Source organism: Nyctereutes procyonoides, unplaced genomic scaffold (genome assembly GCF_905146905.1).
Source record: "Nyctereutes procyonoides isolate TBG_1078 unplaced genomic scaffold, NYPRO_anot_genome, whole genome shotgun sequence".
Lineage (NCBI taxonomy): Eukaryota > Metazoa > Chordata > Mammalia > Carnivora > Canidae > Nyctereutes > Nyctereutes procyonoides.
In genome coordinates, this window is record NW_026575136.1 from 4,807,534 (window position 1) to 4,832,920 (window position 25,387).

The following is a 25,387-nucleotide window of genomic DNA, read 5'->3' on the forward strand; positions in this document are numbered from 1 at the left end:
CAACAAAAATTAAATAGAAACTTCTTTGGCTATAGGATTATTGTCCTTTTTTGTGAAGTTTCAGGATTAACAACACTCTAGCACAATTTTGGGTTCTGTTATTTTTTTATATGGATTTGTTGGGAAATTAGTCTCATTGTTGAATAGTAGTACATAGGACTTCCTTATCATTTAGTTTTGGAAATATAGTATAACTACTTATTTTTCAGTGAAACTAAACAGGATAATAACAATATATAGAGATAGACACATCTTCTTTAGCATTACCTTAAAACAGGTGATTAAAATGCTATGGATTAATCCTCACACTAAAATGACAAAAGTTGCTTAGAAAACTTATATGACTTTATCAAGTAAATATTGTCATTAAGATGATAACGATTTACAAAATATCTTAGGTCTACATTTAATCATTAGATTTGCAATTTCAGAAACACTGTTTGAGTTGTTCACCAAAGGATTAGCAGGCTTTGGGGAATTATTTCATGCTTACCAGACACCCAGGAGACTAAGAGATCAACCAGAATGTCAATTTGTTAATTTACACCTACTGATAGGATGCTCCAGTGACACAATTACTAACAGGCACCCTTCTAACAAATTCCTCCCTAGAGGAATTTATGGTATGTGAGAAACCAAACCTGAAAGTTATTTGTTAAGCACAAAATCCAAGCAAAGGAAATTCCATATAATGGAGTTGAGGTCTTCTAAGTTTTATAAGATACTTAGAAAATTATCAGGACTACACTATAGAATGGTACCTTTTTTTTTTTTAAACTTTTTTTTTTTTTTTTTTTTTTTTTTTTTTTTTTTTTATGATAGTCACAGAGAGAGAGAGAGAGAGGCAGAGACACAGGAAGAGGGAGAAGCAGGCTCCATGCACCGGGAGCCCGACGTGGGATTCGATCCCGGGTCTCCAGGATCGCGCCCTGGGCCAAAGGCAGGAGCCAAACCGCTGCGCCACCCAGGGATCCCAGAATGGTACCTTTTTGACAACCAGAACACCTATGAATGTGCCTCCTACACACCCTTTATTTATTTGAATCTAGACCCGTATTTCACAAATTTTGTAAAAAAATATTTCACCATCTATATTATCATGTCTTCATTTGACATTACTTTTTTAAAAATTTAATTTTATTAACATATAGTGTATTATTAATTTCAGAGGTAGAATTTAGTGATTCATCAGTTGCATATAATATCCAGTGCTCATTGCATCAAATGCCCTCCTTAATTCACATCACCCATTAGCCCACATCACCCATTAGCCCATCTCCCATCCACCTCCCCTCCAGCAACCCTCAGTTTGTTTCCTATAGTTAAGAGTCTCTTATAGTTTTTCTCCCTCTCCCTCTCGGTTTTTATCCTATTTTTCCTTCCTTCCCTCTATGTTCATCTGTTTTGTTTCTTAAATTCCACATATGAGTGAAATCATATGGTATTTGTCTTTCTCTGACTGACACTGCTTTTCTATCATCAAAAGATTTTGTCCTCATTCTCTTATCTAATTCTGGAAAAAATGTTAAAATTAAATTGGAAGTTACAGACATTGTCTATATTTTAAAGTTAGTTCCAAAATATATTCTTTGCTACCATCCTCAACCACAAATCATCTTTTAGGCTAGCCCTTTTCCTGGAATGAATTTCACATATGTACAAATCTTTATTCCACGTCTAATTCCCGTCAGCTCTAATTCTGAAACAGACTCTGATGTTGTTATCATAATCTCAGAGTATTTTGTATGTGGATCCTATCTCCTTTGTGTATAGAGTAAAAGGAGTTGGGCCATTAGGAAGAAATAGCCAGAAAACTGTGATTACAGTAAGTCTCTATATATTCTTACACAAATAGCTTATATAGGTTTAGCCACAGACAGTAAATATATAAAAAAGTAATGAGAGAATCAATCTGAGTGATTCTCCCTAAGACCTTTAAAACAATATTTCTCAAAGTGGATAACATAAAACCCTAGCTATTTGGGATATTAATACATATTAGGTGTATACCTGATTATATATATATATATATATATATATACACACACACACACACACACACTCATATCACCTCCTTACAAACAAGTTTCCAGAGAAACATACAGACACATCCACAAAAATATTCAAGTGTTCAGTCTCAATAAATAAAGAAAATTCTGGGCTACACAAAGTTAAACAAGTACTTTACTGAAGGATTTTGAATAATATTTAACATGTTATGTACATATAAAATCCAGTAAGTTTCAATAGCATGCAGAATTTCCTAAATTTGCTTGACTACAAAATGATTTTTACAAAAATGTCTTATAGAACTGGTTTCACAAGGAACATATTTTAGGAACTTGTACTGAAAAATGATTTTTTTAAAGATTTTATTTATCTATTTACAAGAGACAGAGAGGGAGGCAGAGACAAAGGCAGAGGGAGAAGCAGGCTCCCTGCAAGGACCCTGATGTAGGACTCGATCCCAGGAACCCAGGATCATGACCTGAGCCAAAGGCAAATGCTCAATCACTGAGCCACCCAAGTGTCCCTAAAAAAGGGTTGAAGTATAACTATTGTAAATGATTAAGGGACAGAAAAATAAGAAAGGGATAAAAAGAAAAGAAACAAATATTCCTCTTCTTTCACACATGGACACACAAACACACATGCCCAGAAATATCTCAAATTATAAGAAAAACAAACACAAAGTAATAGAAGGGGAAATATGGTTAAATCTGGGTGGGATCTTAGTAGTTATGTGAATAAGTTTGTTATGTTATGTTATGTTATGTTATGTTATGTTATGTTATTTAATCAGAGAGAGAGAGAGTGCACAAACCAGGGGGGTGTGGCAAGCAGAGGGAGAGGGAGAAAGCAGACTCCCCACTGAGAAGGGAGTCTAATGTGAGGCTCAGTGCCAGGACCCTGGACCATCATCTGTGCCAAAGGCAGATGCTTAACCCACTGGCACCCCAGTTCTTTAATTTTAAATGATTTGCTTAAGGTCATATAGCCAGTTAATGTCAGAGCTAGGACCATATCAACTCACCATTCCTTTTACCCCAATTATTGTGGTGATAGAAACATTAACCAGTGTTAAAATAAGTGTACAAGTCACAAGATGTTACAGCCTGAAAAAAATAAAATTATAAATACCACAAAATTATTCAAAACCTGAAATGCTGTATGCTAGTTTTACTACTTTGTTTAATTATGCTCCGACTTCTCACTGTCTTTAGATTTGATGCTAAGTTCCTATTCTAAAGATGTCTACAACAGTAAAAACTTTTAATTGTCAAGGAATATGAGGAGAAAAAAATGCCCATTTTACTTGACAATCCTTTAAGGAAATGCAAAATAAAAAGAATTAAAGTAAACAATTATAATTATAGTGAAAATTATCATATAAATACTAAGTCAGAAATTATTTTACTAGGGCTATTTGCCATAAAACTAATAGCTTCTCTTTTTTTTTTCCTTCTCTTTTTCCTCTTTCCCTCATTTCCTTCTTTCTGCTATGACGATAAAGCTTATTAACACAGAAGCACAGGTTTCAGTAATTAGATGTCATGGATTTCAAAAATAGTCCATGACTTATTTATTCATTATAAAAAGGGCATTTTAACTTTCAAGTTTCAGATTGGTAGCTTAGGAAAATCTGCCAAATACTTTGGCCTACTTAGTGTATGGCATCATGATGGGATCATCAAGACAGCCCAACTTTGATTATTAAAATCCATAATGATGCAAGCAGACATGTGAATCTAGACAAAAAAAAATACTATGAGAATAATGATTTAAAAATTTTATATAATACCAAGCAAATTTTGTAGAGAAATACATAGCTAGCATGTAAGGTATATTTCACAAAATTCATAGGGAAAAATACCAAAAATTGAAGCTTAGCACATTGTTAATATTTGCTTTGGTGAGTTTCAAGCATGTTGCCAAATGACAAGAAAAAGTAATTTAGCCCTTTGCAGCCTGACAACTGAACTAACAATGAAGACAAATTTATGGAACACACTGCTAAGAGTATTCTTTTCTCCTTCTTCTCTTCTTTTTACTAGGCATTCAGGATAGTCTTTTATGATTGCATTCTTATTGCAAATCAGAATGGGGTACTTCAAAATATAAATTCATCTAATGTTGATATAAAAATTAAGACATAATTTAACATCACTGCCTACAGCATTAAGCATATGGTATCAAAAAGGGAATTCTGAAAGTGCTCTGGCAATGTGTCCTCAGGTCAACATTTTTGCTAATTTTAACTCTCTCTGTCTCTTTTATTTATTTTTATTTATTTATTTATTTATTTATTTATTTATTTATTTATTTATTTATTTATTTATCATTATATGGATGGCCTGATCACTTTGCTAAAATTCCAGGTCCCAACAGGAATGCACTGTATTAAGTAGCCACACACACACACACACACACACACACACACACACACAGCAGTCACGTCTCAGAAAAAAGTTATATAAATATGATAAACATAAAATGAGAAGCTTTTAAGAAGTATAAAGAATTTAACAAAGCATGTATTTGCTTTTAAAACAAGAGTTAATAAAAATGCGTATCCAGGAATAAAGAGTTATAATACCCTTATGGAAGATTTGCTTTAGATTCGTCACAGATGTATCATAGGGAATACTATAAAACAAGTTATTACAAACAAGATTTTTGTTAAGATTTATATTTCCACAAGATACGCTAATCAAAAAGTCTAGATTCTAAGGGCACCTGGGTGGCTCAACTGGTTAAGCATCCAATCTTGATTTCAGCTCAGTTCATGATCTCAGGGTCATGGGATCAAGTCTGGCATAGGGCTCTGCATTTAGTGGAGAGTCTGTCCCTCTCCCTCTTTTTCTCCCCCAATCTATGCTCAATCTCTATCTCTCTTTCTCAAAAAGGAAAAAAAGAAAAAATCTGAATTCTAAATAACTAAAACAAACGTGTGTGTGTGTGTGTGTGAGAGAGAGAGAGAGAGAGAGAGAGGAAAATCTTGACAGTTTTTCTTTAAAAGGCTCATAAATTTATAAGAAAATGATGGTCTTAGACATTTCTTCTTCAGCTATTCAACTAAGAGTTGAATAATTCCTGAACTTTTTCTAATGGAATGGTAGAACCAAAATTGATCAATTTTTGAACAGACATCACCTCTGATGAAGAATGAAAAGGATACAACCCCACATTTGAAGTAGCTGACAGAGTTTCTCAGGGGTTGAGAAATAGAAAGAAATTCTGACTCTCTGGGCATATGGATAGTTCAGTGATTGAGTGTCTGCCTTTGGCTTAGGTCATGATCCTGGGGTCCTGGGATCAAGTCCAACATTGGGCTCCCTGTAGGGAGTCTGCTTCTCCCTCTTCCTGTGTCTCTGCCTGTGTCTCTCATGAATAAATAAATAAATAAATAAATAAATAAATAAATAAATAAATAAAATATTTTTAAAAAAGAAAGAAATCCTGACTCCTTCACTTATTATCATAAAAGGCATCTGGGGCCCTGATAATAACTAAGTATATATACTTGAGATAAGAAACACATTCACCATTTTATGCATTCAAGGACCTAAATATAGGACAACAGAATTTCCCTCTAGAGAAAAAATTTAATCAGACCCAGGAAGGAAAAGGGTTAAAAAGTTCACACTATGTTGTTCTATTTAATCTCTGCACTAAAAAATAATTGACCTCTACTTTAAGAGCTTTGGCTCCAATAGTGTTTAATTGAATTGCCTTAGGATGGTGAGACTCTTTTTTTTTTTTAAGATTTTATTTATTATTTATTTATTTATTTATTTATTTATTTATTTATTCATTCATTCATTCATTCATTCATTCATGAGAGACACACTGAGAGAGAGAGGCAGAGAGACAGAGAGAGGGAGAAGCAGGCTCTTTGCAGTCCCCCTGATGCGGGACTCTATCCCTGGACCAGGATCACACCCTGAGCTGAAGGCTGATGCTCCACCACTGAGCCAGCCAAGCGTCCCGGATGGTGAGACTCTAAAAGGTCTGGATCAAGTTGCTCCTATGATCATTGAGATTAGGACCCAAAATAAAACTATAGGCATATACCTTGGGGAAGTCAGAGACTAAGCCCATAAAAGCCAATAGTCATTGAGAAGACTCAGTGCCTCAGAAATATTTAAGATTAATAGGTGAGGCTATTATCTAGACACAGATCAGATCTTACTTAGCCATTCTGCAGACTGGTTTCCTAAATGTCTCTGGCAGTGATCTGGTATAGTTTCTCTGGAAGTTGGCTTTAACTTTGTTCTCTCTAATTCTGTCCTCACCCTTCCCTCCCATCTTAAACTTAAAGGAGTCATCTTTCATTGGTGAAACTAACAGGTAAACACAAAATTCAAATATAATGCACCTGTTTTATGATGTCATAAGATCACATATCACATAAGAAGGGCTGTTAAAATCAAATGGAAAAATTTTGGAAAGAATATGACACCTTAAAAATGAGTAAGAGGTGCTTGGTTATAGGGAAGGAGAACCTATGTTCTAAGATAAAGAAGCAGCATATGCAAACATACATGAAAACGAAAAAATGATGTATGTTAAAGGACGTATAAGTACTATTTTTAGGTAGAACATATGATTTGAGTAAGGAGAGGTTGGGCAGTTTAGCTGCCTGCAGGGAAGCCAGATTGATGAAGTCTTATTTTAACCTGAGCTAAAAAAGAATCTACATCAAGTGATTCTGCATTTAAGTAATGGAGAATCATGGCCACTGTAGCAGAATTATAGCGATTGGAATGAACATACAAGTCCACGCAGAGTGGACCACTTCACTAGCAATCATTTTAAAAAGGCAAATTAAAGCAACAAGAATGGTTTTTAACCAATAATTATAAAGTTCAAGTTCATAAAAATTCAATATTTTTTAAATTCAATATTTGAGCATATGTCCTGTAATAAAGTATAACAAGGTTCTATGATGATTTATCTCTTCATCATTGTGACACTGTGTGATCTTAGGATGTTGCTGCAAAGTTCCACAACCATAATCATATTCTAAAGTGCAGACTCACATGAGCTTCCACTGTTTGGGATCAGCATTTCTACTACTACAGGCGGATTATTTTGTCTCGAGATTGTGCTTATATTTCAATAGAGACACAACCTGGTCATTCTTATCCAGCCATATCCTAAGAGCCTATCCTGGAGAAGCTTGCAAAACAGTAAAGGCTATGAAATTCCTAGTTTGGGTTAAGGCAAAAGTGCACATTTCATAATCAAGAAAGATCATTGCTTAGTACCTATTGATACCAAAAGGTAAAGATTTCTTATTAACCTCAAATAATATTTATTTTGTTAATTTCATTTTCTCATCTATAAACTGACAATTACAAACAGTATGCAGATTACATTTTTATGATGGTAATGAAGTATATATGTAGAATTTCTTCATTTTTTAAAAATGTTTGTTATAAATTGATTTATATATTTGAGTGCACAATTAAATATTTAGGATATTTAGGACTTTTTCCTTGTCTATGTACTTTGTGAATTTGACTATGATATGCCTTGGTGAAGGCTGGTTGTTATTGAACTTAATGGGAGTTCTCTGTGCTTCTTCGATTTTGATGTCCATGATCTTTCCCAGATTAGGGAAGTTTTCAGCTATAGTTTGTTCAAATAAATTTTCTGCCCATTTATCTCTCTCTTCATCTTCTGGGACTCCTATGATATGAAGTTTATTGTGTTTTACTAAATCGCTGAATATTCCAAATCTACCTTTGTGGAGACCATTACCTTTCTTTCTTACTTCCTTTTGGCTTCATTATTTTCCATAATATGATCTTCTATATCACTGATTTGTTTGTCTGCTTCATCTATCCTCATTTTTATGGACTTCATTTGTGTTTGCATCTTGGTTATAGCATTTTTAATTTTGACCTCACTAGATTTTAGTTCTTTTATCTCTATAGTAAGGGATTCTATAGTGTCTTCTATACTTTCTCCAAGCCAAGCTAGTATTCTAATAATTGTTTCATATCCTGGTTCAGACATCTTAACTGTATCTGTATTAATTAAATCCCTGCCTGTGAGATCTATCTAGTGTCCTTTCTTTTGGGGTGAATTCCTTCATTTTATCATTTTGCCCAGAGAAGAAGAAAAAGAACGAAGAACAAGAAAAGCAAAAACAAAACCAAACAAAAATGAAATAAAAAACAAAAACAAAGCAAAAAAACAACAAAGGAAAAATAAAAAGAAAACAACAAGGAAAACAAAACACAAAATCAGAAAACCAAAAAGAAACAAAACAAAACAAAACAAAAAGATACCCCCTCCCAACCCCCCCAGATCCTGGGTGTTTTTCAGCTTTCTTGTTAAAACTCTAGATCCAAAAATAAAATTAATTAATTAATTTAATTTAAGTAGACAAAAATAAAACATATATATGAAAAGTATAGATATAAAATTTTTAAAAATTAATAATAAACATTAAAAGAAGGAATTGGAAAATATAATAAATATATAAAAATAAAAGAAATAAAGAATAAAAGTAAAAAAGGAAGCTCAATCCTGTTTTCCCTAGAGCTGAAGCTTTGCAGCCCTTTATCATCAATAACCTTGGTGTGAGCTAGTTGTTTGTTTGCGGGGGGTGGGGGGTGGGCTGCATTGACTCTCAGGCTGACTTGTTTAAGAGGAAATGCTTCTCCACAGCCCAGGGGGATGCGACATGTACAAAGCTCCAGCTTCCATGAGATGGCGCTTTCTTGCTCCCTGAAGGATTTCAGCACTGTTGAGTGATGAAAATGGCTGTACCCTGCTCTCTAGCCTCAGACCTGAAAGTTCATATTACCTATTATTCAGTGAGCCCCCACAGAAAAGCACTCAATCACTGTGTATCTTCAATTTCCATCAGAACTCTATATTCACATTGCCCCTCTTGGAGCCTTTTTTTATCTCAAGTGTGGACCAAGTTGCAAAACTCCAAATTTTAGGAACACAGGGTGTAAACCCACACTATTCTTCAGAGGAGGGGTCCCCACAATTGCCAGCCAGTCGCATCAGTAGTCACTCATGGTGGTTTGCAGTTTATAGCAGAAAGCCAACACCAAGACCCACTGCTCTCTGCTGGCTTCTCAGCATCTATGCCTGGCAACAGCATAGCACTTGTTCTTCCTGCAACCCAGGGGATCCTCAGACCATTCTGTCACTTCTGGGATCCTGCCCCATTTGCCACCTGAGCACCTTTAATCCAGGCACATCCCCCATGGTAGTGAACTTAAAAGTTCATATTGTGTGCTCCCCCACTTCTATTACTTTGGGGTAGCCTCCCTAAGCAAGCTCCAACTGTACCAGCACAACCACAGCTATGTCTGCTATGTCTCCCCCAAGTGAACTTCCATACCTCCTACCTTTGAAAAGGTGGCCATTTTTAAACTTCTACTTATAGACTTGATAGTTTTGTTCTTTCATTTGTTCTCTGATTTCTTGGGTGTTCAGAATAACTTGATAACTATCTAGCTGTTTTCGAGGCTCAGACAAGCTGAGGGTCCTCTTACTCCTCTACCATCTTAACTCCTCCCCTATAGGTAGAATTTCTTAACCTATAAAATAAATGTTCGGTCAGTGTTGTTCAACATGATTATTAGAGAGTTGCTAACTCAAGAGAAAGGAGTAAAATTTATAAAGGACAAATAAAGTGTCAAAATCCCTAAATTATCCAATCAAGGGTTTCATTTAAAGTATTTAGGCAGAGGTTCAAATGGAAAATGAGCTAAGACTGACACTGAAACAGGCCAAAAAGAAAAGAGAGAGAGGAAGATAAAAGCCAGTAAATGAGGCTAATTCAGAAGCAAAGTTTAGAAAGAATAAGTGATTCTTTTATTTTTGTCCAGGAATATTCTGCTGGACTAGAGCTGAGTTCATGAATGGATCAGGACAAGCTGGTCAAGTCCATATTAGAATCCTAAAAGTCATACACAAATATTGCAAAATATTGAAGGATTATACATAAAAATGGAATAGAAGTATCTACTATCCATCTAGGAGAGAAAAATCTGGTCCTGAATCATCTGGTTAAGAAGGGATTAACTTCCTATTCTTCCTATTTCAATCATCTCTGTGTGCTTTCTCCTGAGGAAAGAGCTAGACATGGCTATTTGAATCCCATAATTCTTGTTTATTTGGGGTATCTGTGTCCCTACTACAGACAGCACTTTCCAAGAAAAATCGGGGGAAATAATGAGTTGCTGCAGATGTGCTTTGTGTGAATACTTTGTTGGAAAACCAATTTTGCTTACAAAACACTTCAAAATTTTCTCCAAAGTCTACAACTTTCAAGCTAAAACACTAGATAATAAATATCAGATATCTTTAAATAAGAAATATAATCTCTAGCATTTTCCCCAATGTGCATTGTTTAATATAATTGAGTATATTATTATCACTCTTCAAACTCTCACACTGTTGCTTAGGAGTGATTCTCAATGTTAAAGGTAGGCCTTTGTAAGTGAATATACATCAGGATCAACTGGTGGGCCTTTTCAAATGAAATAGCTTTCCACATCTTACCTTGTCTACTTTCCTTCCAAGATTCTTATACCTCTCTTCCATTTAGAGACTGTCTTTTTGAGCCATGGTTCCTAAAGTTAGTGTACATAATTAGTTTTGGCTCGCAAAAAAAAAAAAAAAAGCCGAGACCCACTGGAGCAGTGGGGTGTTTAGCAATGACTAATAAAGTCGGACCCAATTCACGCCTGTAGCCAGTACTCATTGTGTGCTTTACCCAGTTTCTCACTGTCCCAATTTCTCCCTCAGCATAAGAGGCATACTTAGGTTTTCCTAATGCATATAGTCACTTAGTACGTTCAATAACTCATAGATATTATTTGTGGTAGATTTGGGAGGTTCTTTGAAAGTACCAGTGTTTGTCTTTCTAACGTAGAAGAAAAAACATAAGATTTAGTTGTCACATCTCTGCCTTCATTTTAGGCATTCAATATTGTCTAATATATGAGTTCTGTAGCTGAATTTTTTCTATTACAAAACGGGAAGTGCATACAGAAATGTGGTATGTATACAACGAGGTAAGATAGAAAATACAAATTTTAAACACAAATTATTGCACTAAGCTGTTTGAATAAATCATCATGCAGATTTTAAATGCAAGTCAGTTTGATCTATAATGATTCCTTTTCTCCTCATTGTCAATTTAAAAAATAATAATTTTTGTTTTCAAAAAGAATTCTTTCCTCAAGGTAAATTCAGAGAAAAGCATGTACAGAAGAGTGGATAGTGACAGGTATTCAGGAATACTCCCAGCAGTTCATTATTTTTGTTTATATAGTACAAGAGAGATTTTATGTAATTATACATGCAAGGAATATTCCAACTTCATTATCAACTCAAAAACTGTCATGGTGAATGAAGGGCCCACCATATCCAATGGCAGCTATTCTCTGACAAGTTGATGAAATGCATGGTTTGCAAGCAATGACAGAGGAACCTAGCCCTGCTCACACCTCTGCCCCACTCCCATCATTAAATTACTTCCACACATTTAATCACTTTTCTACAGTGACTGAAATTGCACAGCTTAAATGTGCCTTTGTCAAAATATATTTATTCTAATTAAAAGATTTCCATTGCATTTATTATTTATGGTTCAAAATAAATGTTCTATTTAGGATTTCAGTGAATTACTTAACAAAAATATCTTTAGTTTTCTAGATTTGCCAAGAAATGTCTTTTAACTCAAATGCAATCTAAGTTACAAATTATATTCTACACATATTTTAATGTGTAATTGCTTGACCATACCCAGATTTACTAAAGTAAAAAAAAGTTGTTTTCAAAATACATATTACAGAAGAAATTACTTCTACTAATAGAGCATATTAAATGTAGAAAAGTTGCTTAAGTAAACCTGGAAAATAATTTTACCTGGCAACTTAGTGAATATCTTAGCTATTTGACTGCTAATATTTATTCCTTTTGCTACAGACAAATACATTTGAATTAGTTGAAGTAATCATTAATATGGTAGGGACTGAACCTTTTGTTTGAACAGTTTCCAACAGCTGGCTCAGCCAATGACTGAGATACTCAAATCACACAGTGGCACTAGTTGTGCCAGCACCACTTATTATTTACTATTTATTAGGAATTAACATTTTCCAAAGAATCCTTGAAAATAGCCAATGTCTACCACTTTCACTAGGTATTTTGGTTCAGTGTCACAATAAATAGCTTTTGAAATTGTTTTATTTATGTTAAGGGGATTTTTAAATCATTGGATTTGATTTGCTAAACATTGATTTATGTTCATTCAACTATATACGATCATACCTTTATATTCCATTTTTATAATTTTTGCTACTGATTCATTTAATATAATCATACTTATTACATATTACATGATATTTTTATGTTTAATAAAATTAATAATCAATAATTTTAATTGTATGCCAAAAATATTAATGAAATATAATTATTGAATCCAAACTGCCAAAGGTTCTACATCTGAAAAATACATTTATTCTATCACAGTACTTTTTTTTTTTTGCTTCTTAACTTGACTGCACATTTTTCTTTACTTTTCTACCAATTTTTATGTTAGCAGCATTGGGAAGAATAATTTTTATTCTGTAAATCATAAAATAAATGGACACATGTTGAAATTCTCATGCATACAGATTCCCCAGGCAAGTACAAATAAAATTTATACTCCTATGTTAAAGGGGTGGAGGTCAGGACAGAGAGAGAGAGAGAGAGAGAAAGAGACATTGAGAGAGCGAGCACCCCCTTAAAAGAAAGAACTAATATGTGTATTCGTGTAACAATGTGATTTAAATTTACAGTAATATGCAGGAAGTACAGTTGTTAGTTTGTAAATTTCTGGCATAAGAAATCAAAATAAATCAAAATCACAAGTCATTCTTTTGGAAGATACATTAAAATTCTGATCTGCTAAGAAAAAAGTCAACAAACACAGGTAGTTGTTACCAATTAGCATAAATCTAATAGTTTTTAAGGCATTTTAACAAACACTACAGTTGATGAGCTTATAATTATCAACTCTGTTTCTTACTTTTTAAAACTTCCACCTTCACTATCACATTGTGAACTATCACTCAGTGGCAAATTATAATTCTCATTTAGGTGACACTGTAATAAGCATTAAAGAAGAATTAAAATTAACTCCGTAACTTGCTACTTACATAAACAGTGAAACCATGTGTGTATGTGTCTGTATATTCAAAACAGGGAGTGGATACATTTATATAAGTACATTCATATTTGCATATATAGGTTTCTCATGCCAAATACTATGTTAGAAAAATCTAAGAATCCTGTTAACTGATCTATAAATGAAATCCTTAAAGGGCGACATATAATATGAGTTGACATATAATATGAGTTGAAATACTCACTGTGGAAGGATTGAAGAATATTGATTGTCCACTCATCTATTAGTCTTCCTGTTTTTGTTATCTGGATACATTTGAGCTGATTTGAAGATTCTCTTGATTCAATCCAACAAATCATGTCTTCATTATAAATAAAATCCAGAGTATGAATTTCATTTCCATTGACTGAGCTCAGGGTTGCCATTTTACTTCCATTAAGATAGAAAACTTCAATTGTTTCAGAATTTGCAATTAAAAGCATAGGCAACCTATCTGTAGGTTCTGGAATAAAGGAGAAAGAGACATGAGTTCAATAAAAGGCAATTTTTTTTCACACTATTGCATTACTTACTAAAAACTTATTTCTATATTTTAACATATCTCTAAACTAATAAAATTGCTTGCAAAAGTATTTACTAATAATTCCTATGGGAGAGGAGGCAAAATGATGGAATAGTAGGGGTCCTCAATTCATCTGGTTCCACAAACTTACCTAGAGAACTTTCAAAACATTCTGAACACCTACAAATTCAACCTGAGATGTAAAGAGAGCACAGCTGGAATGCTAAAGAGAGAAAAGTGATAGCTTCTGAGACGGTAGGAAGGCAAAGAAAAGAGGTGGGGAGAGGAGCCATGGCAAGCCCAGCAAACAGGGCCCAGAAGCAAAGCCAAGCTGAAGCAAGCTTGGGCACAAAAGCTGAGCCCTGGCCAAGTAGGAACTTTAAAAATCCACAGCTGAGTCTTCCTGACTGAAAAGTGCTCAGCAGGGAAATAGGGAAAAATCCCAGGAGGGGCAGTGAAGCCTCAATATTCCTGGAGACACAATAAGAATAGGGGCACCCAGGAAAAGGCTCGTCGCAAATCTCAGTCAGATTGTGGTAAAGGGCTGGAATGCTGCAACCCTCTGGGGCATTTGGAGAAGCTGGCTGGTTATCCTGGCAGGCGCTGGAGCTCCCTTGACCCTAGAACCTGGCAATGGATGGAGGTAGCTGTCCTCCATTCTCTTTGGCGGAGGCAGATCCCAGGAGCACAGGTCCATCTGCACAGGGATGATGATCCAAGGGCACTGAAGCAGACAAGACTGGCTATCCACCATGCCCTTCAGGAGAGGCAGACCTGGGAGGGCACAGGACAGTGAGGTTCTCCCATCACTGGGTGACCTTCAATTTATGCAGATCAGTGCACCTGTGCCTGCCCACAGGAACATCTAGGCCATTGTGGACTGGAAGACTGTGTTTCGGTACTAATGGGAAGCAATTGGCTCTAGAGCTGAAGATCTGCCCACCACCATTTTTAATTTTTTTTTCCGTCTTTTTGCCTTTCACCTGGAAGAGGCAGAACCTCTAGAACAAAGGCTGCAAAGAATAAACAGCTCATATGAGCCCAGCACCCAATAAGAGAAGGGGCAGCTCTGCCCCGGCACAGACACCCAGGAATCAGTACAACAGACCCCGACTGCAGAAGAACTGCTGGAAGAATAAGGGAAGACCAAGTTCACTGACCAAGCAGAACTGGAAAGCTCCAGGACTGAGGGAAAATAGTATATAGAACTAGAGGGTTTTTTTCATTACAATTTGTTTATATTTCAGGTTAAAAATTTCCAATATATTTTCTCTTTTCCTGCCTTAAATATAATATTTACAAACTCTTCATATTTTGAAGCTTTTTCCTTTTTGACTTTCATATTTCTACAATTACATGTCTTAGTTATATTAGTTATAATTTTCATTTTTGGATTCCCTTCAACATATTCAGTTTAATTTTGGTGATGTACAAGTAATGTTTTTTTTGTTTTTTGTTTTTTTAATTTTCTGTCTTGTTGTGTTTTATAATGGTGGAAGTTAGTACCTTCTAACACATGGACCAAAATACACCCAGAACCAGGTGTAACACCTTGTTGGTTCATTCTGTGAGACTATAATCTCGTTCTTACCATTCTGCTCCTCTATTTTATCTTGTTTCTTTCTTTCTTTCTTTCTTTCTTTCTTTCTTTCTTTCTTTCTTTCTTTCTTTTTTGGCTGATGTTGGGTCTCTATATAAGTTTTTCTGTTTTTTATAAATTTGGGACTGAGCATCTGCTAACATACAGAACAAAATACACTGAGAACCAAGAGGATAATTCTCTACATCCCCTTGGGGACACTATATTCTGTCTCCACCAGCACTTTCTCACCACCCACTCCTTTTTTTTTTGTTGTTGTTTTGTTGTTTTTGTTTTTGTTTTATTTTTAATTTGTTTTAAAATTTGTTTTTCGCTTTAGTGGTCCTTTTATTTTCTTCTGTTCTTCTTTTTCTTTTATTTTCTAGTCTCTGAAATCTTCAGAATTACCTAGGGTCTATTTTACATAGGTCATGGTTGATATTCTTGACTGTTTGCTCATACAGCCACTCTGCACTGGACAGAATGACTAGAAGGAATAATTCACAAAAAAAAAAAAAGTATAAAGGACTCTAGGGATTCTCTTACTGCTGAATTAATTTCTAATCAGGCTAAAATTAAAAATACTTTAACTGAAATACAGTCTAAACTAGATGCTCTAACTGCTAAGATTAACAAGGTGGAAGAGAGAGTGAGTGACATGGAAGACAAGTTGATGGAAAGGAAGGAAGCTGAGGGGAAAAAAAAAGAGAGAAACAAGAACCCACAAGGAAAGGCTTAGGGAAATAAATGATAGCTTGAGAAGGAATAATATTCATCTTATTGGGGTTCCAGAATATATATATATATACACATATATATATGTATATATATGTATATATATACATATATATGTATATATATGTGTATATATATATAATTTATGTTCAAATATATATATATATATATATATATATATATTTGAACAATATTTGAACAAAGTATATTTGAACAAATCATAGCTGAGAAAAGGGATCTGGGGAAGGGAACAGGCATTCAGATGGAAAAGACAAAGAGTCCCTCTCTCATATCAACAAAAAACGTTCAACGCCTCAACATTTAATAGTGAAACTTGCAAATTATAAAGATAAAGAGATAATTCTTAAAGCAGCTTGAGACAAGAGATTCGTAACTTACAAGGGGAGAAATATCAGATTAGTAGCAAACCTCTCCACAGAGACCTGGAAGGCCAGAAAGGGCTGGCAGGATGTATTCAGGGTACTAAATGAGAAAAAAATGCAAACAAGAATATTTTATACAACAAGGCTATTATTCAGAATAGGAGAGATAAAGAGCTTCCAGGATAGACAGAAACTGAAAGAATATGTGACCACCAAACTGGCTTTGCAAGAATTATTAAGGGGGACCCTGCAAAAGAAAGAGGAAGCCCAAAGAAACAATCTACAAAAACATGGACTGTATAGGTATCACGATGACACTAAATTCATATCTTCCAATAGTTACTCTGATATAAATGGACTAAATGATCCCATCAAAAGACACAGGATATCAGACTGGATAAAAAAGCAAGACCTATATATATATATGATGTCTACAAGAGAGTCATTTTAGACCAAAGGATACCTCCAGACTGAAAATGAAGGCGTGGAGAACCATTTACCATTCAAATAGTCCTCAAAAGAAAGGTGGGGTGGTAATCCTCATATCAGATAAATTAGATACCAAAGATCATAATAAGAGACAAAGAGGGACAATATATCATACCTAAAGGGTCTATCCAACAAGAAGACCTAATAATTATGAATATTTATGCCCCTAATGTGGGAGCAGCCAAATATATCAATTAATAACCAAAGTAAAGAGATACCTACCTAATAATACATTAATAGTAGGTGACTTCAACACAGAACTCTCAGCAAAAGACAGATATTCTAAGCAGAGCATCACTAAAGAAACAAGGGCTTTGAATGATACACTGGATCAAACAGATTTCACAGATATATAACAGAACATTCCACTCTAATGCAACTGGATACCCAGTCTTCTCAAGTTTACATGATTAGGATACCAAAAGAGTGGTATTGTCCCCTGCATATTTAGACCAAAATTCTTTGAAACTAGAACTCAATAATAATAAGAAATTTGGAAGAAACTCAAACATGGAGGTCAAAGAGCATCCTTCTAAAAGATGAATGGGTCACCAGGAAATTAGAGAAGAATTAAAGAGTCATGGAAATTAATGAAAATGAGAATATAACCATTCAAAATCTTTGGGATACAGCTAAAACAGTCCTAAGAGGGAAATAGATCTCAATCCTCCCTTAAAAAATTGGAAAAAAACTCAAATACACAAGCTAACCTTGTACCTAAAGAAATTGGAGAAAGAACAGCAAATAAAGCCTACACCAAGCAGAAGAAGAGAGATAATAAAAATTAGAGCAGAAATCAATGAAATAGAGACCAGAAGAACTGCAGAACACATCAACAAAAATAGGAGCTGGTCCTTTGAAAGAATTAATAAGATAGATAAACGCCTTGCCAGCCTCATTAAAAAGAAAAAAAAGACTCAAATTAATAAAACCATGATTGAAAGAGGAGAGATCACAACCAATGTCAAGGAAATACAAAATATTTTAAAAACGTGTTATGAGCAACTATTTACCAACAAAGTAGGCAATCTAGAAGAAATGGATGCATTTCTGGAAACTCACAAATTACCAAGTGTGGAACAGGAAAAAAAATAAAACCTGAACAGGTCAACAGCCAGTGAAGAAACTGAAGCAGTCATCAAAAACCTCCCAAGACACAAAAGTCCAGGGCCAGATGGCTTCCCAGGGGAATTCTATCAAACATTTAAAGAAGAAATACCTATTCCACTAAAACTGTTTCAAAGGATTAAAGGAAGGGAATACTTCCAAACTTCTTCCATGAGGCCAGCATTACCTTGATCCCAAAACCAGACAAAGATCCCACCAAAAAGGAGAATTAGAGACCAATATCCCTGGTGAACATGGCTGCAAAAATTCTCAACAAGATACTGTTTTAGGATCTAACAGTACATTAAGAGGATAATTCACCTTGACCAAGTGGTATTTATCCCTGGGATGCAATGTTTGTTCTACACTGGAAAACAACCAACGTGATAGATCACATCAACAAGTAAATAACAAGAACCATATGATCCTCTCAATAGATGCAGAGAAAGCATTTGACAAAATACAGCACCCATTCCTGATTAAAACTCTTCAAAGTGTAGGGATAGAAGGAACATTCTTCAAAATCATAAAAGCCATTTGTGAAAAGCCCACAGCAAATATCATTCTTAATGGGGAAAAACTGAGAGCCTTTCCCCTAAGATCAGGAATACGACAGGGATGTCCAGTCTCACCACTGCTATTCAACATAGTACTAGAAGTCCTACCCTCAGGAATCAGGCAACAAAAAGAAATAAAAGGCATTTAAATTGGTAAAGAAGTCAAACTCTCCATCTTTGCAGATGATGTGATATTTTATGTAGAAAACCCATAAGACTCCACTCCAAGATTGCTAGAACTCATACAGTAATTCAGCAATATGGCAGGATACAAAATCAGTGGCATTTCTGTACACTAACAAAGAGACTGAAGGAAAAGAAATTGAGGAATCAATCCCATCCCATTTACAGTTGCACCCAAAACCACATGATACCTAAGAATAAACCTAACAAAAGAGGTAAAAGATCTATATTCTAAAAACTACAGAAAACATATGAGAGAAATTAAGAAAGACATAAAGAGATGGGAAACCATTCCATGTTCATGGATTGGAAGAATAAATATTGTGAAAATGTCTATGCTACCCAGGGCAATTTATACATTCAGTGCAATTCCTATCAAAATATCATGGACTTTCTTCACAGAGTTGGAACAAATAATCTTAAGATTTGTGTGGAATCAGAAAAGACGCCAAACAGCCAGAGGAATATTGAAAAAGAAAACCAATGCTAGTAGCATCACAATAACTAATTTCAAGCTGTACTACAAAGCTGTGATCATCAAGACCACATAGTACTGGTACAAAAACAGACACAGAGATCAATGGAACAGGATAGAGAACCCAGAAATGGACTCTGAACTCTATGGTCAACTCATCCTCAACAAGGCAGGAAAGAATATCCACTGGAAAAAGGACAGTCTCTTCAATAAATGGTGCTGGGAAAATTGGACAGCTACATACAGATAAATGGAACTGGACCAATCTCTTAACTATACACAGAGTTAAACTCAAAATGGTTGAAAGATCTAAATGTGAGACAAGAATCCATCAAAGTACTAGAGGAGAACACAGGCACCAGCGTTTTTGAACTTGGCCACCACAACTTCTTGCAAGACACATATCTGAAGGCAAGGGAAACAAAAGCAAAAGTTAACTATTAGGACTTCATTAAGTCCCAAGCGTTTTTCATAGATAGATTCTGCAGAGCAATGGAAATAATCAACAAAACCGAAAGGCAGCCTACAGAATGGGAGAAGATATTTTCAAATGACATATCAGATAAAGGGTTAGTATCCAAGATCTATAAAGAACTTATCAAAATCAACACCTAAGAAACAAACAATCGAGCTATGAAATGGCAGAAGGCATGAACAAACATTTCTCCAAAGAAGTCATAAACATGGCCAACAAGTGCATGAAAAAATGTTCCACATCACTGGCCATCAGGGAAATGTAAATCAAAACCACAATGAGATACCACCTCACACCATTGAGAATGGTGAAAATTAACAACACAGGAAACCACAAATGTTGGAGAGGATGTGGAGAAAGGGGAACCCTCTTGCACTATTGGTGGGATTGCAAACTGGTGCAGCCACTCTGGAAAACTGTGTGGAAGTTCCTCAAAGAGTTAAAAATACAGCTACCCTACAACCAGCAATTGCACTACTGCATATTTACCCCAAAGATACTGATATAGTGAAATGCTGGGACACTTGATCGCAATGTTCATAGCAGCAATGTCCACAGCAGCCAAACTGTGGAAGGAGCCACAATGTCCTTCGACAGAAGAATGGATAAAGAAGATATGGTCTATGTATACAATGAAATATTACTCAGCCATCAGAAAGGAAAAATACCCACTATTTGCTTCAATATGGATAGAACTGGAGTCATACATGTAATGTAAGAAATAGTAAAAGGGATTAAAAGGCAAAGGAGGGAAACTGAGTGGGGAAAAATTAGAGAGGAAGACAAAACATGAGAGACTCCTAACTCTGGGAAACAAACAAAGGGCTGTGGAAGGGGAGGTAGGCAAGGGGATGAGGTAACTGGGTAATAGGCACTAAGGAGGGCAGGTGATGGGATGAGCCCTAGTGTTATACTATATGTTGGCAAATTGAATTTAAATTTTAAAAACAAAGAAAATAATTAAAAAATAATAAAGTTTATGCAGAGAAGCCCTAAAAAATAATTCCTATATATGCTTCATTAACTATATATATTTCATTTCACTTCTCTAAAGAAAACATAGTCTACTGAACATTTGTATTCTTAGTTGCAATGTGTTGTGTAAATGCTATGTAGTTTCACTGTTGATAAAGTAAGTTTCATGATAAAGTAAGTTCGGTGAGTTTTTTGTTTTGTTTGTTTTTATGGGAGGAAGTTTGTTTGTTTCAACAATGAGGATGGTTCTGGACTGACCTCTCCATATAGTTTTATTTTATTTTTTTTAAACAATGTTTTTAATTTTTATTTATTTATGATAGACATACAGAGAGAGACAGGCAGAGACACAGGCAGAGGGAGAAGCAGGCTCCATGCACCGGGAGCCCGACGTGGGATTCGATCCCGGGTCTCCAGGATCGTGCCCTGGGCCAAAGGCAGGCGCCAAACTGCTGCGCCACCCAGGGATCCCTCCATATAGTTTTATAGTCTTCCCTTGTGAACAAGGGCATGCTTTTTTGAGGTGGATGTATGAAACAGAAATGGATTTTCTGGAATGGAACATGCAAAGCCTATAGGCCCATACAAACAGCACCTGTAACTTCAGCCATACTGACTCCTTGACCAACTCACATTCCCGTAATGCCTAGATTATGATTACTGAGCCATTTCTTTCCATGTTCCTTCTCTACAGCCAGGAAAGTAAGATTGTAGAGGTAAAAGAGACTTGCTCAATATCATTTTTTAGAATAATTCATCTTTGCTTGTGTTAGTATTAGTGAGTTTTTGATGAATTTCAATACCTGTTAAGATTTAAAGGTAACAGTAAAATTTCATGTAAAATTAATATTGAAAGAGGTTAGCTACACAGTCATAATCAGAGTAGATTTTTTGCTAATTAGGATATAAGAAAAATTTGGAAATCTTAGATTCCTCTTTTTTTCTGTGCTACATACAAAGTATCAGTAAGTACTCTTGATTCTGATGCCAAACATATCAGTAATCCTGCCTCTTGTCAGTGATTATTACTACCAATCGGCTCCAAGCTGCCATCATCTGTCAACTAGATCATTCCAAGAGCCTTCTAACTGGTTTCTCTGCTTTCATCAGTGTCCTCCTCCTCTTTACTCTATCTCAACACAATAGGCAGAGTTATACCTGTAAAATGTTAGTGTCAATCAAGTCACTCTTTTGCCCATTTCCTCAAAAGGCTCCCATTCCAATCAGAGTAAAAATCAAAGCCTTTATAATGGCTGCTAAAGCCCTCTATAATCTATATCCATTACCTGTTTGACCTCATTTCCTTTATCTTCTTACTACTCACACCCTTGTCATCTCCCTCCAGACACCCTGCCCTTCTTACTGTTTCTTGAATAACAAGCCAAATAAGCTTCCATCTCAGGGGCTCTTCCTTGCTCCTAGAGTAATCACCCCCATATATCAGAATGCCTGACTTACTTGACTCCTTTCGGGTATTATTTTAATGTAACCTTTCTGGTGAAGACTTCTCTAACCCCTTTACTTTGTGAGAATTGCAAGCCCTACAAATCAGATTCCTTGTGTTTTACTCAGAACATTATTTGGATTTTTATCCCCTAAGAAATTAACCCAATTGAGGCATAAAATTCTCTACCTTCAGAAAGACACTAGAAGCTTTTGACTGAATAAAAACATCAAAACAAACAACAAAAATTCTCAATGAGATTATAAAATTAATTAGCTCAACAAAAGGAAGTCTCAAAAACTCTGAGATCATTTCCACGATAAAGAGTTCTCTAAGAAGAATTTGTAAAATTGTGAATTATCTCTGCTTGACGTAACCTTGTCAAGGGACCACATCATAGCTTGGTTAGCTAGTAGGCTTCTCTCTTAACTTCTTCAAGCCATCTTGAATTATGTAATGCTTGCCTTCGCCTTTCCCTAATTTGGAAGTCCAGATCTGGCCCCTTTTCAACACTCCTAGCTCTGTTGTTTTCGAGTTGATCTTAGAACTTCTGAAACCTGCTGGATCATAGATTTCTCAGGTTATGAAGGGATCTTATTAGATGGCTGTGTTATCAGGTTAACAAAGATATACTGTCAGGCTGTTGGTGCTTACTGTCTTCATTTGACAATTGAAACTATCTTTAGTGAAATTGACTCACATAAAAAGTGAACCACTACTGAAAGCTTCTTTGCTTCCAAGCTTTATGAGAAGTCCAGATATAGACAATAATTTTGTAACTGGTTACTAGTCAGTAAATGTACTTATGTAATAAGCATTCTTTGGAATGAGGCTAGAATATGAAGGAACACTGATTCCCCTTAGAAAATGAGATGAAAATGAATTAATGGTCAACACATACAAAGCTTACTTGACATAACTGATCAATCTATTTGATTTTTGTAGTTGATTTTTGAGTGAACCAGTTGACTCTTCTAATACAAAACATTAGAACTACTGATTTTATACCTTCTGATAAAGAGAAAATTAAAGTCAGATGCTTCACAATTGGATGTAGTTAGATTTGATAATGACACAAAATTCACATGACATACTGGAAGAAAGATACTTGTTAGCTATAATATGCTTCACTGAAATAATACTTATGAGTCTAAGATAATTATTAACTATGATAATACACAAATAACATAAGGCCTACTTATGGGGGTAGGAAGAAGCCTGAGAAACACAAGAATCCACAAAAATAATCAGGCTAAGGATATAAACCTTTTTTGTTGTTGTTGTTGTTGTTGTTGTTCTACTTCATGAAAGCCTGCATAGATAATTTGCCTCAACCTCAACTATGTCTGATTTCCAGTGTGCATCATTACCTTGAGTTTCTACATGTCAATGAAAGAGTACCATTAGCTTGGGTAATGAGGATAAAAATCTGACCAGAATAAACATGATGTTCTTTAAAAAATGTCATGTTTAGAGCCAGTGGACAGTCTTCCCAAAGGGATAGTTGGAAAGTACATTATAAGACTTTAGTCAAAGGAATACCTATATCAACACTTAGAAGTAATAAATTCTAACTTTCCATATAGAAGAGTTCAAAGCATAAGAAAGCATTCAATGAATATTCTAACTTAGGGAATGAAGACTCAGCTTGAGTAAACCTCCCCAACAGGCTGTCAATCGAGTCATGCTGGGGGAGGAAAATTGTCCTCATCTTCTTCACCATTCACCATATGTCAACAGCATTAAAAATAGGTATTTTCTCCCCCTAACAGTTAGGAAGATGTGTATTTATGCTCTCTATGATCTGAAAATATTTTTCCTATCATATATGTTATATTAATCAGTGCTACAGTTTTTGAAGACTGATTAGGAAACTGTGAATTAAAAAGAGAAACTTGGAAGTACAAAGAAGCTCATCTAACTAGATTCATAAAAATGCCTATTTAAATTCTAAGCCACTATAACCACATCCTTGCAAATATATCCTTATCCTCTCATAGTCAAGAATATACTAAATGTATATGTATATACTTTAAACAATATGATTTTGACAGATGGCTGATGCTAAATGAGTGTTGTCAGTGTGAATAAAACTTATTTTTAAGATTTCCTTTAAACTTTTTCTTCCATTCAATTCTAAGAATATTAGTTCAGCTATTTTCTTTTTACATGATTAGAATTTTGGATTCAGGTATTTACAAATAAATATAAGCCTAATAAATATTTGTTAGAACAAATGTATATACATGAATATATATATGCACATGTTTATTAATTAGTTACATTGTGTTCTAATTTCCCCATAATTCTGAACATTTATCTCCACTGAATGAAGTTCAGTGTTGAGTCAAAGATCATTTATCTCCAGTGAATTAAGTTCAGTGTTGAATCAAAGATGAAAAAACAAAAGACAAAAAGAGTCTCAGGTTCAACTGGATAAGAGTTAAATAATGACTCACATGTAAAATATATAAAATGAAGAGTCAGAGTAAGACAATGTATTTTAAAAAATGTAAAAAAAAAAAAAAACTGCTCAGCAGTTGAGCATCTACCTTCAGCTCAGGGAAGGATCCTGGAATCTAGGATCGAGTCCCACATTGGGTTCCCTGTGGGGAGCCTGCTTCTTCCTCTGTCGTGTCTCTGCCTGTCTCTCTGTGTCCCTCATGAATAAATAAATAAAATCTTTTAAAAAAATAAGTATTGAGCTAAGTAAAAAAATGCATATTGCTATAACTCTGCTATAATTTATCTTAGCACTACTTTTACTGTCACAATGTATTTATGATAAACTATTATTTGAATGAAAACGCTTTGTTTATTGTATGTTTATTTTATTATTTAGTATTTATAGGTCTAAGGTACCCAACTAGAATCTGAAGGAGATCAGTAAAACATATGCCTTCAAGAAAAATATAATCTAGCAGAAAGATTAAGATGTATATACAAAGGTCTATATTTTTTAAGTCAAGTTTGACACCTTTTCTAAAAGATAGATAGTGGATTGTGTTTCAAAGAATGGTTAGCTATATCTTGTTATGGTCTGAATGTTCATGTCCCCCCAAATTCATATGTTGAAATCCTAACCACCAAATGTGATGGTATTAAAGGGGGAGGCCTTTGAGAGAGACTTAAGTCATGAAGGTGGAGCCTTCATGAATGGGATTAATACCTTTTAAAGGAGTCTCCACAGAGATGCTTAGCCCCTTTCACCATGTAAGAATACAGTAGGTCTTTGACCCAGTAGTCCTCACCAGACCATCCTGGCAT

General features: G+C 35.0%; 1 protein-coding gene across 1 annotated transcript in view; it reads right to left on the reverse strand.

Moving 5' to 3' along the window:
• Window positions 1–25,387, reverse strand: part of LOC129495604 (low-density lipoprotein receptor-related protein 1B) — a 1,831,349-nt gene that overhangs the window by 950,041 nt on the left and 855,921 nt on the right. The window contains exon 6 of the mRNA XM_055303278.1: window positions 13,401–13,658. Within this exon, the coding sequence (XP_055159253.1) occupies window positions 13,401–13,658 (258 nt within the window). The remainder of the gene's footprint in view (window positions 1–13,400; window positions 13,659–25,387) is intronic.